Source organism: Gambusia affinis, linkage group LG08, assembly GCF_019740435.1.
Source record: "Gambusia affinis linkage group LG08, SWU_Gaff_1.0, whole genome shotgun sequence".
Lineage (NCBI taxonomy): Eukaryota > Metazoa > Chordata > Actinopteri > Cyprinodontiformes > Poeciliidae > Gambusia > Gambusia affinis.
In genome coordinates this window covers 4743247-4758219 of record NC_057875.1, presented here as the reverse complement: position 1 = coordinate 4758219, position 14973 = coordinate 4743247, and the positions used below count along the sequence as shown (strand labels likewise).

At 38.0% G+C, this 14973-nt stretch overlaps 2 protein-coding genes across 7 annotated transcripts; both read right to left on the bottom strand.

The window, feature by feature from the left end:
* Positions 1-825: 825 nt before the first annotated feature.
* Positions 826-7677, bottom strand: LOC122836179. Of its 3 annotated transcripts, XM_044125938.1 has the most exons (6): positions 7579-7677; positions 7033-7278; positions 6315-6455; positions 5597-5760; positions 4425-4815; positions 826-3169 (listed from the first exon to the last, which is right to left on the bottom strand). In XM_044125938.1, the coding sequence occupies exons 2-6, from the start codon at positions 7274-7276 to the stop codon at positions 2802-2804; spliced, it is 1308 nt and encodes a 435-aa protein (XP_043981873.1). In that variant the 5' UTR covers positions 7277-7278; positions 7579-7677; the 3' UTR covers positions 826-2801. The 3 variants fall into 3 exon arrangements, with proteins under 3 accessions (XP_043981873.1, XP_043981872.1, XP_043981874.1); XM_044125937.1 differs by lacking the exon at positions 7579-7677 and having other exon boundaries at positions 7033-7373; XM_044125939.1 differs by lacking the exon at positions 7579-7677 and having other exon boundaries at positions 4431-4815; positions 7033-7372.
* A 187-nt stretch (positions 7678-7864) lies between these two features.
* LOC122836180 (bridging integrator 2-like) lies at positions 7865-14277 on the bottom strand. Of its 4 annotated transcripts, none has more exons than XM_044125942.1 (7): positions 13888-14277; positions 13210-13350; positions 12491-12654; positions 11727-11826; positions 11059-11186; positions 10371-10677; positions 7865-10075 (listed from the first exon to the last, which is right to left on the bottom strand). In XM_044125942.1, the coding sequence occupies exons 1-7, from the start codon at positions 14129-14131 to the stop codon at positions 10041-10043; spliced, it is 1119 nt and encodes a 372-aa protein (XP_043981877.1). In that variant the 5' UTR covers positions 14132-14277; the 3' UTR covers positions 7865-10040. The 4 variants fall into 4 exon arrangements, with proteins under 4 accessions (XP_043981877.1, XP_043981875.1, XP_043981878.1 ...); XM_044125940.1 differs by having other exon boundaries at positions 11727-12006; positions 13888-14275; XM_044125943.1 differs by having other exon boundaries at positions 11733-11826; positions 13888-14275.
* Between the last annotated feature and the right edge of the window lie 696 nt (positions 14278-14973).

The window sequence follows — 14973 nt, the reverse complement described above, 5'->3', positions numbered from 1 at the left end:
CTCTGCAACTCCCCCAGTTACTCCTTCAGAGTGGCCAGCAGCAATTAGCAAAAATCTGGTGAGCCCATTACGAGCTATACCTCAGTACAACACTGGTAAAAATGTTCTTAGAGGGTTAATAGAGGAACGATGATGTGATGACTTCCTGAAGGAGCGGGAGTTTTTAAAGAAACAGAGGCCCAATTTAAATCGTTTATTACAAATCCTTTATTAAAGGGACAGAACTATGTAAAATGAACTTCTTTTAGCTTTACATCAAGTTATAATGATATGCCCTCATCAAAAACATGCCTCCACTGTTGCTTTTATTCTTTCATGTATGCTTGAGAAGTCCTCTAATCTCCATGGCAACCATTCAGCTGTGCAAAACACCTACATGGGCAAAGCTCCTCCTCAAGGAGATTAGTGTGTTTCTATTAAGGAAATTTATTTTTACATTCCCAATTTAAACAATTATATGGTCACTGGAAACCCAGATAGTGTCACATGACCAAACGGCACATGACAAACGGCAACAAGATAGTAATAAATATCGCTTGTTAATATCGGACCACTTTCATTTATTGGACCGATACGGATAAATGAACTGACTCTTTGCGCCCCCTGCTGGTGTTCCAAAGGACTCATCAGTTTGACCGTGTAGTAAAAATAAAATCGTGAGCTTGTGGTTTCTGATAGGTTTGGTTCTCTTAATTTGAACCTGGCTCACTTTGACCCATCCGAACTGATCCACAAGAACTAATCTGAGCTCAAGAACAACTTTCTTAACTCTTTGTAGTAATAAAAATCAGCAATTAGCACAAACAGAGGGAGGCAATGCAAATATCAACTTCATTAATGTCTTTCTTTAATGCACTTTTAAAATAAAATAAAATAATAAAAGAAAATGGTTTAGTGTCATATATACACAGTTTAACGGTTTTAACTGCCAGAGGTTGGAAATAGAATCAGGTGAAGTATCTCTAAACAAAATGCAAAACTTATTTTACAACTTGTTAAAAAAATAAATGTCACAAGAGGCATTTATGTTTTACTGTTACCACCTTTCTTATTTTCTGACAGTTGAATGCTTCCGTATTTCAGACTCACCCTGAAAATTTTAACTTTCTCACCAAAACAGCAGCAGCTCACAGATTCTACTAATCCAGGATCATAAACGGAAGTTGGAAATTTATTTCCGGAACAAAACAAATACAGTCAAAACGAAGACGAAAGTCCGGGATCTGAGTGAAAAACAGCAGCAGCAGCCATCATTGCGAGAACCGGAAGTTAGCTTTCCTAGCTCTTAACACAGACAGCTCCTATCGGAACCATTTGTTTTCCCTTTTGGATACGGTTCTTTTAATCTCCATTGAGTTTACCAAGATAGACTTTTCCACTAGTCCAATTATGTGCGGGTTGAGTGCTTTAGCTTTCCGGCTAACACGACGACCTGCTCAGTACTCAGTAGTATCGTAACGACATACTTCGGCTCTTATCGAGGTTTGTTACCATGGTAACTGACCCAGAGTTTGTGACGTTTCAAAAGTAGATCTGATCGATTTCAGGAATGTGTCTAGGTTTAAAAAATATCTCCAAATTTTTTCATACCAGATCCGATTTCACTCGATGTTTTTTATTACCGCTTTCTTTTCTAAAACGAAGAAGAAAAAAAAAAACTTATAAATGGTAGAAAATATATTATCCTCTTTGAGTTGTACTACGAACATCAGGGCTTTCTACGATGGATTTTGTTTAATGATAATAATAATAATAATATAGTCACAATATTAGCAAAAAAAGACCAAGTTTACCACAAAAAATTCTTAAAATTACAAAAATTAGCTTAGTTCTCTGACATGACCAATGACGTTTGTTATTCTTTCTTCTTAGACTTGGTCATTGCTCAGTTGTTTCAAAGTCCCAATAATTTGACACTGATGCGTTAGAAGGTGAAGTATTATCTTATCCAGTTCAGGTTTCTGATAGGCGACATCTTGGGGGAGCCAGGCAGGCTAAGACCACCTCTGTTCCTATTTGTAAAACTGATACTGAAGTATAACTTCTCAAGATACTCAACATTCATCATTTTAACTTTTTGTTATTTATAGTGTTGGAGTTCTCATAAAATTACAACTTTATTATGGTAGTATGACATTTTTGTATTATTTGACTGTATTTTTGTAATATTTATTCTCATAACTAAAATAAAAACATCATAGCCTGACCTAAAATATTTCGACATACAATTGACCTGAAATCAAGAGAAGCTGTAACATTTAACAAACAAGATGGCGGCTCTTGGCGCGCTGATGTTACTCAAAAATATGGGAATCCTATAATATTATGGCATGTAGGCATTATAATTAAAACAAAACTAAACTTAACCTCATACTAATATTCTGTTGTAACAGAGCTGTAGAACACGCCCCGCAAACAAGATGGCAGCACCAGGTCCGCTGACATCACTCTAGAATACGTAAACAAAGGAGTGTGTAGTGAAAAAACAAAAACATATTTTCCAAAACTTAAGTCCTCAAAAACCACCCAGCTCCAGTTTCTCTCTTTCAGAAGTTGTAGAGTCACCAGAAAGATCAGAAAGTAGCGAATCGATGGAATCGATATATGCAAAGCACCATGTTGTTTCGGTACTGTGCACAGATGTTTCAGGCCTCCAAAAGGTTCTGATAGCAAAAACATTCACCAATGTACCACATAACAACTGCAAACCAACAGTAGGATCCATTTTTAACACTTTGTCTATTATGCTGCTGAGCTCATTCAGTAAAAACTTATCGGGAGCCTTTGTTTTTGATTCTTTGTTATGATTCTGGCTCAGCGGGTGGATCCGACGGATCCGACGGCTCCTCGGATGGAGTGCGGCTGCTCCACAGGAAACGCTGCATGTTCTGCTGGTGGTAGACTGTGTTGGTGTGCTTCCTGATGTTGGACTTGGTGAAATGATTGGAGCCTTTGATCAGACGGTGGTTCTGGCAGAACGAGTCCGCGTGAACGCGACACACGTGACACCACATGACGTTGAGTCTTGGAGAGTACCGGAGGAACGGGAAGCTCTTGACCCACTCCTTTCTGAAGCAGTGGCGGCGGCGCTGAGGAGGACGAGGGCGGAAGGTGGAAGGAGTGGCTTCAGAGTCCGGTTCATCTGTAACTGGTCCAACGTGAGCCGTCGCTGCAGAGACAGAACAATCAGAACCATCAGGACGACGAGACTGGAACTGGAAAATGGGTTTCGACAGATCATTCATTCTTGATCCGAAAGGCACACAAATGTGGTGCTGCAAATGGTTTAGTTATTGATCAATCAATTATGCTGATGGTTAATCGATTAATCATATAAAAACTGGTACATTCTTCAATTTTTTTATTTAACTGCTTAAGAATTTTTATACAATATTAGGAATACATTAACAAATATAAATATGCAAATACTTAAACTCCTCTTCACATAAAAAAATAAACATTTTATTGTTTTTAAGTTGATGTTTTAGTCATTTGTAGCAACAAATGCATCTCCAGCTAAAAATACTTCTAGTATGTGAAAAGTTTATCCCCTTCTGCTTGACTTGCCATCAATACAGTGTAGGACTAATATGTTATTTTTTTTTCTGAATTAATCGATTAGTAATTGGATAGAAAATCATAAATTATTTGAATGTAGAATTTTGAGGAAATAATTTTTAATACAACTAGCTTGGTTTTTGCCACTCGATTCTCATCGCGCTTCAGAACTCCCGTCTGGGATTTCTCCCATTGAGCTGGATTTCTATGGTAGAATTCTTACCTAATCGGTGAACAGAAGAGGTGGAGAATGATGATGTTAATATTCTGATTTGATTTAGCACAGGTCAAAAAGATAAAAAATAAAACTTTTTTTTAGTCTGTTAGAAAATATAATGATAAGGTGGGAATTTTTTCTCCAGGAAAAATAAAAATAATAATAAAAAAATCTGACTTTTGCCCCTCTTGAGGTTAAAACAACAATCCAGCTCTAATTATTTCAGCCCTAACCTGCTCTATGAAATTTGTGCCATTTTTAAAGAACCACCATTTTATTCTTTTTTAGGTTTCAGAATAAACATAAAATAATACCAGAAACAAGATGGACAAATTTGTGTCTATTGGATGTTGATGTTTGTGTAAAATAATGTAAACAAAAACACTAAATTTCTAACATAATGACAAGAAAGAAATAATATCACGGAAACTATCGTGGTCACTGTGTTGTGAAAATTCAATGCAGGAATTATTTCAGAAATAAAAAAGTAAAAAAATAAACTGCTATAGTCTGCATTTGTTATTGCAGGTTCTGGGAAATATTTGGTCCAGATTCTCATCCCAACGGGTGACTTAGTTCATGACTATATGTTAAAATTAGAAAAGAGAGAAAATAAAGACTTTCAGCACTTCAGCTTCATGAAACTTACACTCACCCTCTTCCCTAGACGGTCTGGTCTCCTCTGTGATCGTTTGCTTGGGTCTGTTCAGCACAGTGATCTTATGTTTGCTGGCGACATCAAAGAGCTTCTGCTCCAGCTCTCGAATCCTCTGCAGCATCGTGGAGCAGTTTGCACATGATGGTGAAGAGGAAGGCTGTGAAGAGGATGGCTGTGAATAGGAAGGCTGTGAATAGGAAGGCTGTGAATAGGAAGGCTGTGAATAGGAAGGCTCTTCCAGGACGGACGGTTCTCCTGGAGAAGATGGAAGCTTGACGTTCAGCTCCACTTCGTACTCTGTGGACGGCGGCCGACTCTTAGAGCGAGCTCTGGCCTGGATGGAGGCCTCCAGAGACGACTCCAGAGCGTTCCTGAAGAAGTCCTAGAAAAAATGGAGGATTACACAAACTTCTTCTCTTTCATAGAACCCCAAGAAACAATTTAAAATAGAGAATTATTAGATAATAAAGATTAGCTGCAAATCGATTAACTAATATCATCCACTAGGCTCTGCAACCTTAACAAACCAAAGAGACAGCAAAGTAAAACTTTAGAGCTGCAAATGTAACAAACTTTAGTAAAAAAAAAATAAAAAAAAACAGACATATTCTTATATATATATATATATATATATATATATATATATATAAATTAAATATCTGCTATGGTGCTGCAATTAAACAATATGTTTGTAATTGATTAATCAATTATATTGATGATTAATCAAATCTGTCATTTTCTTTCAGAGTGGAAATAAAGTTTTTGTTCCTCCTCGAAGACAGTATCAAGTTTTATTCTTTTCATCTTTTATTTTTCTACCCAAAATGTTCCTATTTTGATGTATTTTATAAATGAGTCTAAGTTTAATAATGTGAGAAAACTACAATGTTGCTCTTTATTCAGGAAGTATTTAACACAGCTGACATAAAAAAGTGGGGGTTTTTTATGAATAATGTAAAAATTTGTGGGAAAAAATGTTGACCCATTTAATATAAGAGAAAACTCAGGTTTTTAATAAAATGACCGCTTATTAATCAATTATTAATTCATAGATAAGATTAATCAACTTTAGATTAACTTATTAATTGATAACTTAAATCCCTAGTTTAAAAAAAAAAAAATAATAAAAAAAACAGTTTAACCTAATCAAACGCCTCTAGTACCCGGAAGCCGCAGTCAGTCCTCGTCTCAGCGCCTTGGTTCTGCTGATCGTCTCCCTGCTGCTGACTGATGACAGTTTTACCCTCCAGAAGAGACTGCAGGGCAGATTTCACTTCTGTCCAAGCAGGCGGAGGAGGCTTCCTGGATTCAGCAGCACCATCTGCTCCTGAACGCAGAGGGACGACATTCAGTCAGTTCACCGTCAAGCCAGCCAAATAACTTTAGAGCATTTAATGCTCATTTCTGCTGACAACTTTTACTTCAATCTAGTAATAAATCGATTATTGAAATAATCAACTAATTTAGTAATCAATTAATAGATAAGTGGAGCATACAGACTCAAAAAAATGCCTTTTGCTACAACATCATCATCTCAAAGCAGTAATTCACCCAAATCTGTACAAAAACTGTCTAAAAATACTTGATACCCAGAACTCAATTGGTAAAGCTTTAGTTTGACCCGGTTCTGTTCTTTTAATTGGGCATGTTCCCACTAAGCGATGCTCCATGCAGGAACTGAAAATAATCGCAGTTTATACACAAAGGAGCCATAACATTATGACCCCCAGAACTTGATTTGGTCTGACCTACACACCATGTTCTCAACAGAAATGCGATTCACTGTCTTCTCACATCTAGGTTTTTACACGCGTCAGACTGTTTGGGATGCAGGTTTGAGTGAACATTAAAAAATGTTTAAAACTAATCTTTGAGACCCACCTTCTACTGGTTTCTCATCAGAAGACAACCTTCTTCTTTTATTCCAGGACTTTTCTTCACATTCATCATCACCATCATGACCCAGGTGTAGAGATGGCACCCAGTCTGGATCTGAGTCCAACATCTCATACGCTGGTTTTCCTATAGTAGGACAATCAATAAAAATTTTTGCCCAAGCTTGTTTACAAAGAGTGGCCCAACAGAAAGTGGTTCCATAAATTTTTATGTAGCAACAGGATTTTTCTGTCCATATGCAACTAAACATTCATAATTAGCATTTCCAATACATGAAAAGGTTTTTATACTTTTTTTTTTTTTTTTTTTTTCAAACAATAAAAATAGCTTCTACTGCTACTGTGTGGGGTTTCTCCCCAGACATGGGAAGAAGGTAAACTGATGCATGGTGGCAAAGTTGGTAGCAATGTTGCCTTGCAACAAGATATATATTTTTTACCTTTAATTGAACCAAACAGTTTTCACAAATTTAAAAAAGCCTATTATCAGTTTTTATTAGCATTAAATAATAAATTATAATGTCCCCACAGACACATTTTCTCTAGTATGAAACCCAATGATTTGAAGATAAACTTATATGGCATTAAAAAGCGAGTCGCCCTGACCAATATGGCGGCTGTGTTGTGATTAGCATTGATGCTACTATGTCTCCGGATGCTCTTTCTTCGCGTTGAGCAGAGAAATAAAACCTGTTTGGACTCACCAGAGAGAAAGTGTCTGGAGCAGACTCTCATGGAGGACGGGACGTGGTCGAAGGTGATTTCTCTGCGGCCCACGGCGGTCACCCAGGCGTCTCTCCGCCGCCTCGTTAGCTCCGATATAAAGTCGCCTTCCTTCGTTCTCCACGCAGGGAAGCAGTGGAAGCTCAGGCCGTTCAGGAGCATCCTGCCCTGGTGGTCGTGGGAGCTGCTCCCACAGTTATTCACGCAACATTCTCTGCCCCCCATTTCTGGCGTGGAACAAACACGCAGGAAACAGCTGAGAGTTCCACCAACACTGCTACGTTTTAACCTCGACGACGTTCACGTACTGCAATACCCACAATTCACAAGTATGTGACGTCACTTTAAGGACAAATAAAAATGGTTTTTAACGTGGAAAATATACAAATATTTAGTTATTAAAAATTTAAATTCAGAAAATATTTTTTTTTTCAATTGTTACTTTTCGGGGATTTGTGAGTTTTCATCACGGAGATCATCTTTCAGACTGTTTACTTCCTCTTCAGTGGCAGTGTAGGGAAGCTTACCTGCCCCTAGCTCTTTCCCCTGCTGTCGTGATACTTCTGATTCAAAGTACTTGTACTAAATATAGAAAATATCCGTCACAATTCTGTTATTAATTATATTCTGACGTTGCAAATATGGTTGAAGAGATTGTGGATTTCCTGCTGAGGACAGCGATCTGGACGTTTTCCCAGAAGCAAATCAGGTGACAGAGTTCTGTGGTGATAAAGACATTGAGGAATACGTACAGCAAGCCATGCAACAACATGGACAACAGCTGTCACAAGACTGGGAGTCAGCTATGGAACGGCATTTATTGCTCAAATACAGCCACAAACAACCAGAGTCAAATCTTTTCATATTTTGTCTCCTGTTCATTTTGCTCAAATGAGACCTCACTGTTATTCAGAACAGCAAGAAGTGGATTAAACTTTTTTATACAACAAATTGTGCATTCAGTCTGAACTATGAAGACAAAATTTGCACATTACAATCTTAAAACAATTCTAACAAAGTTTTGAGTATTTGTTTTACAGCTTATAACTGTGAGAAATAAAATAGTGTTTTGCAAAACAAACTAGGTTTTTGTAACACATTTAACATTTTTGTCTATGTCTAGGTGGAAAAGCATTGCCATAATTTTTTAAATTATGGTAAGAACATCCTATCAAATTATTATCTATTTTTAGATAATATTTAATATAAAATTTTGTATCATCTTAAAATGGTTTACACTGGGCTTTCATTTAAGCCTAGTTTTGAATCTGACCAACTCAGAGTTCACTAGAGGTTGTTAAACTGAAATGACATGAACCCTTTTCGCCTAACCAAGACACATTGTTTTTAGTCCAGTGGTATCCAGGGACACAAGAGTTGACACCTAAGACAGACTAAGAAATCCAGAAATGTATTCCATATCCATTTTTTTAGATCAGGCTACCATTATGTAACCCATAATAACCACATTAAAACATGACTGCATGGTAGGCTAGTATAGATTTGGTATACATTTCCTGATTTCTTAGTCTGAGTATTTCAGTTGGCAACTCTTGTGTCCCTGGATAATTTCCAGTTGGCATACAATAAATGTAATCTCTAAACCTAGGTCATTTCCTACCTGTTATAGAACTTTCCCTATCTCCTCATCTTTAACATCTTCAACAGTGGCGCTGAAACTTGGATTCCCTTTCATGTAGTTGACCAGGTTCTTTGAGAACTTGCTTTTTGTATTCTGTAAAATATTCAATCTCATCGTCATCATCAGTAACAATGGGCTCAAAGAGAGTGGTGTAGTCTCTGTGGAGCAAAAATGTGCACAATATAGATGAGGAAAAAAATAAAGCATAAAGATGTACTTCCAACTTTCCACAACATCCAAAGTACATTAATTTACAATATATGTATCACTATCAATTTGTCATGATGACACTACACACACACTTCTTCTTTATGACAAAAGCCCCTGAGTTTTTGGTTCTGTCCTTTCTCAATGTCCATGGTAAGGTCTACCAGGGTCTTCATCCTGTAGTTCAGTGTCTCAATCATCAATGTGGATTTTGCTACTACAACCCATGGAAAAAGGGACAGTCCCCATTTATCCACAGTACTCCAATGCTTGTGTTCACTGGGAACATTGGAGCCCAAGATAGGATCATGTGGTCGAAAAATAGTTTCTGTCCTTTTCCTCCATCTCATGTGGTGGGAGTGCACTGTGCTATAGTAGAAATGACAATGGTGTGATCAGAAACAAACATGGGAGCACAAGTACCTGACCGGTTCATAGACAGCGAAGGATAAATATTGAGTCCTCCACACAGGAACCAGCCGCCCTCAGTGGATCAGCGAGGTTGGACTGAAAAAACAGAACACACACGCAGCAGCCGCAGTGCTAAAGAGGCCCCATCTCCATGGGGACCCCATCTTTGCTAAGTTACAGAGATGTCAGAATTCACCCAGGTCTTTATGAAACAGGGTTTAGATGGTTTCTTCACCGACATTGAGACAAGTGGTCCTATAAAACCAAGCCCCTTTGTAGTTGGACTTCCCCACTTTCCCACGTAGGCTCCCAACACTCTGCAACTTACAGTGGCTGCGCTGGATCCAAGACGGTCTTTCAGTGATCTTTACTGCAGTGAGAGTGGTCAGGAGCCCAGTTCTTTCTCTTAATGGTCTCGATGAAGACCCAATCACCGGTTTTACCCCCTGGGGGTGCTGTGGAGATAGAGGTTCTCCTGGCATTGAATTTACATGAGACACTTCCTTAGACTGTAACATTTCTTCCATGTAATCGGCTAGAGTTTTTTCACTGTCGTCTGGTGGTGGTGTGGTGTCTTTAAACAAAGGAAGTTTAAAAGGTCTGGCATGTATTATTTCAAAAGGAGTTAAACCACTTCCAGTTGGTACAATTCTCATGTACGTTTTTACTAAATCCAGACACTCTGTCCATGGCCTTTTGGTCTCTTCCATAATTTCTTTTAGTCTGGACTTACTTCGGATCAGACAAGTCTGACAATTTTCCAACTGCAAAACAAAGAAAAAAAAAAAAAAACAAGCCAATTTAACTTCTACGAAGTGATAGTACCGGTCAACTGTACTACATTGTATCTGGAAGCACAAACACAGCACTGGTAAAAAGTAATAACTGAGTGTCTACCTAACAAGTTTCTGGGAAGTAAGTTGACATGTAGGAGCCAATCTATGTAAACTTTTTACTTGATTGGTTCATGCCACTAATGCTTAATTGCAAAGTTTTAAAATTTAGATTTTTTTAAGTTAATGCAATGTGCAAAACAGTACACACAAAATCTGAGCTTACCTTCTTCAAAATCGCTTATCAAGCATAGGAAAAGAGATATCCTTTGATATGACTTGCCAACTTCAGCCTTATAAGCTGCAAGGGTAAAAGCTGTTTGTGTCCCAGGGATATTAATAACCTCTGTCCCATCTGGGTACAGAAGGAGGAAAGGTCTATCTTTTACATCTTTGTTGAAATCCTTCATTTTTTGAACAGCAAGACTAAGCAGAGATGTGGCAGAGACATCTGGGTTTGTTGCAAGCGAAATGGTTCTTCCACGCTGTGGCTTTAGACGATTCTTTTGAATGGCCATCAAGCCAATATTTATCTGAAACAAAAAAAATTATATGGAAGATTGAGCAATGTTTGGTTTTTAAAGAGTAGTAAATAGTTTTAGTTTTATTTTTAATTCCTCCTGTATTACGTTACAATAATATCCAAATAGATCCATTAACGATTATTCGTCATTCTCAAGCTTTTACTTTTGAACTGTACATTTGGATGCAAACAGAACAATGGTTGGAAAATTATTACTCAATAATTAATCAGTAGCTGATTTACTGTTTTGACTGATCATTAACTGACAGTTTGCTGTTACTGTTAAACAATTATTCTGTATAGATTTGCTATGTGGAACTTTCTTTAACCAAGTCTATTACTTAAAACCTGCTTGTTTCTGGTCAGAGCCATACCGAACTTATGGACCTACCTGAACTTTCATTTTTTCCTTTTGCTTTAACCCAAGAGAAAACTTTTGTCGCTCCTCATCTTTCTTTTTTCTGTATTCAAGGGAAGTGCTTAGGGCTGGTGCAGGGCAGGATGGAACAGTCTGTTGTGCTAGAAGTAAAGAAAAAATATCATATCACATTCATGCACACAGACGATATTGTATGTATTACGAACTGTAGTAAGAGTTCGCAATACACTTACGAGTTAACCCTAGGTCAACCTAACCCTAACCTGCTTTATGAAATTTGTGCCTATTTTTAAAGAACCACCATTTTATTGTTTCTTAGGTTTTAGAATAAACATAAAATAATACCAGAAACAAGATGGACAAATTTGTGTCTATTGGATGTCGATGTTTGTGTAAAATAATGTAAACAAAAACACAAAATTTCTAACATAATGACAAGAAAGAAATAATATCACGGATACTATCATGGTCACTGTGTTGTGAAAATTCAATGCAGGAATTATTTCAGAAATAAAAAAGTAAAAAAATAAACTGCTATAGTCTGCATTTGTTATTGCAGGTTCTGGGAAATATTTGGTCCAGATTCTCATCCCAACAGGTGAATTAGTTCATGACTATATGTTAAAATTAGAAAAGAGAGAAAATAAAGACTTTCAGCACGTCAGCTTCATGAAACTTACACTCACCCTCTTCCCTTTCGACTTCAAACAGCTTCTGCTCCAGCTCTTGAATCCTCTGCAGCATCATGGAGCAGTTCACACACGATGGTGAAGAGGAAGGCTGCGAAGAGAAAGGCTGTGAATAGGAAGGCTCTTCCAGGGCGGACGGTTCTCCTGGAGAAGATGGAAGCTTGACGTTCAGCTCCACTTCGTACTCTGTGGACGGCGGCCGACTCTTAGAGCGAGCTCTGGCCTGGATGGAGGCCTCCAGAGACGACTCCAGAGCGTTCCTGAAGAAGTCCTGGAAAAATGGAGGATTACACAAACTTCTTCTCTTTCAAAGAACCCCAAATATCAATTTAAAATAGAGAATTATTAGATAATAAAGATTAGCTGCATATCGATTAACTAATATCATCCGCTAGGCTCTGCAACCTTAACAAACCAAAGAGACAGCAAAGTAAAACTTTAATGCTGCAAATGTAACAAACTTAAAAAAAAAAAGAAAAAAAAAAGACAGCTTTATATATATATATATATATATATATTAAATATCTGCTATGGAGCTGCAATTAAACATTATGTTTGTAACTGATTAATCAATTATTTTGATGATTAATCAAATCTGTCATTTTCTTTGACTCAGAGTGGAAATAAAGTTTTTGTTCCTCCTCAAAGACAGTATCAAGTTTTATTCTTTTCATCTTTTATTTTTCTACCCAGCAAACCAAGATGTTCCTATTTTGTTGTATTTTATAAATAACCTAATCAAACGCCTCTAGTACCCGGAAGCCGCAGTCAGTCCTCGTCTCAGCACCTTGGTTCTGCTGATCGTCTCCCTGCTGCTGACTGATGACAGTTTTACCCTCCAGAAGAGACTGCAGGGCAGATTTCACTTCTGTCCAAGCAGGCGGAGGAGGCTTCCTGGATTCAGCAGCACCATCTGCTCCTGAACGCAGAGGGACGACATTCAGTCAGTTTACCGTCAAGCCAGCCAAATAACTTTAGAGCATTTAATGCTCATTTCTGCTGACAACTTTTACTTCAACCTAGTAATAAATCAATTATTGAAATAATCAACTAATTTAGTAATCAATTAATAGATAAGTGGAGCATACAGACTCAAAAAAATGCCTTTGGCTACAACATCATCATCCTCAAAGCAGTAATTCACCCAAATCTGTACAAAAACTGTCTAAAAATACTTGATACCCAGAACTCAATTGGTAAAGCTTTAGTTTGACCCGGTTCTGTTCTTTTAATTGGGCATGTTCCCACTAAGCGATGCTCCATGCAGGAACTGAAAATAATCGCAGTTTATACACAAAGGAGCCATAACATTATGACCCCCAGAACTTGATTTGGTCTGACCTACACACCATGTTCTCAACAGAAATGCGATTCACTGTCTTCTCACATCTAGGTTTTTACACGCGTCAGACTGTTTGGGATGCAGGTTTGAGCGAACATTAAAAAATGTTTAAAACTAATCTTTGAGACCCACCTTCTACTGGTTTCTCATCAGAAGACAACCTTCTTCTTTTATTCCAGGACTTTTCTTCACATTCATCATCACCATCATGACCCAGGTGTAGAGACGGCACCCAGTCTGGATCTGAGTCCAACATCTCATACGCTGGTTTTCCTATAGTAGGACAATCAATGAAAAATTTGGCGCAAGTGAACATTAAGTGGTTCCATAAATTTTTATGTAGCAACAGGATTTTTCTGTCCATATGCAACTAAACATTCATAATTAGCATTTCCAATACATGAAAAGGTTTTTATACTTTTTTTTTTAAATAGCTTCTACTGCTACTGTGTGGGGTTTTTCCCCAGACATGGGAAGAAGGTAAACTGATGTATGGTGGCAAAGTTGGTAGCAATGTTGCCTTGCAACAAGATATATATTTTTTACCTTTAATTGAACCAAACAGTTTTCACAAATTTAAAAAAGCCTATTATCAGTTTTTATTAGCATTAAATAATAAATTATAATGTCCCCACACACACATTTTCTCTAGTATGAAACCCAATGATTTGAAGATAAACTTATATGGCATTAAAAAGCGAGTCGCCCTGACCAATATGGCGGCTGTGTTGTGATTAGCATTGATGCTAATATGTCTCTGGATCCTCTTTCTTCGCGTTGAACAGAGAAATAAAACCTGTTTGGACTCACCAGAGAGAAAGTGTCTGGAACAGACTCTCATGGAGGACGGGACGTGGTCGAAGGTGATTTCTCTGCGGCCCACAGCGGTCACCCAGGCGTCTCTCCGCCGCCTCGTTAGCTCCGATATAAAGTCGCCTTCCTTCGTTCTCCACGCAGGGAAGCAGTGGAAGCTCAGGCCGTTCAGGAGCATCCTGCCCTGGTGGTCGTGGGAGCTGCTCCCACAGTTATTCACGCAACATTCTCTGCCCCCCATTTCTGGCGTGGAACAAACACGCAGGAAACAGCTGAGAGTTCCACCAACCCGGCTGCGTTTTAACCTCAACGACGATCACGTACTGCAATACCCACAATTCACAAGTATGTGACGTCACTTTAAGGACAAATAAAAATGTTTTTTAACGTGGAAAATGTACAAATATTTAGTTATTAAAAATTAGGTTCAGAAAATACATTTTTTTTAATTGTTACTTTTCGGGGATTTGTGAGCTTTCATCACGGAGATCATCTTTCAGACTGTTTTCTTCCTCTTCAATGGCAGTGTAGGGAAACTTACCTGACCTGGCTCCTCCCACCTGCTTTCGTGATGCTTCTGTTTGCGGCCTCTTGTTACTTCTTTGGTACCACAAGTTAACAGAAGGGGCCCAGTCTGTTGAATCAACATCACCTGCTGTGCTTGGACAACCTAAAAACAGTAGAATAAATTGTGAAATGCCGATATCAGCATTAAACTAGCTACTTACAACATTAGCACTCAAGCCTTTTCTGGGGACAACAAAGCTAGGCCGTAAAAATAATATCTTAAATAGGCATTGTGTTTAATCTTCTACTCATAAAATTTAACCCTAGATTTTTCTACATGAAAAAAATAAAATCATAGCAGAGGATGGTTTCGATCCATCGACCTCTGGGTTATGGGCCCAGCACGCTTCCGCTGCGCCACTCTGCTGTTGCGATGTTACATTAACACATAGCCACTTAATACTAGAACCCGTCAACATGTCCCCCACAACACTTTTCGTTTATAGCGTTAAAGCAACATGTTAGCGCCAGTTCAAATATTCAGTAGAGGACGAAAATACGCGCTATTATGGGTTG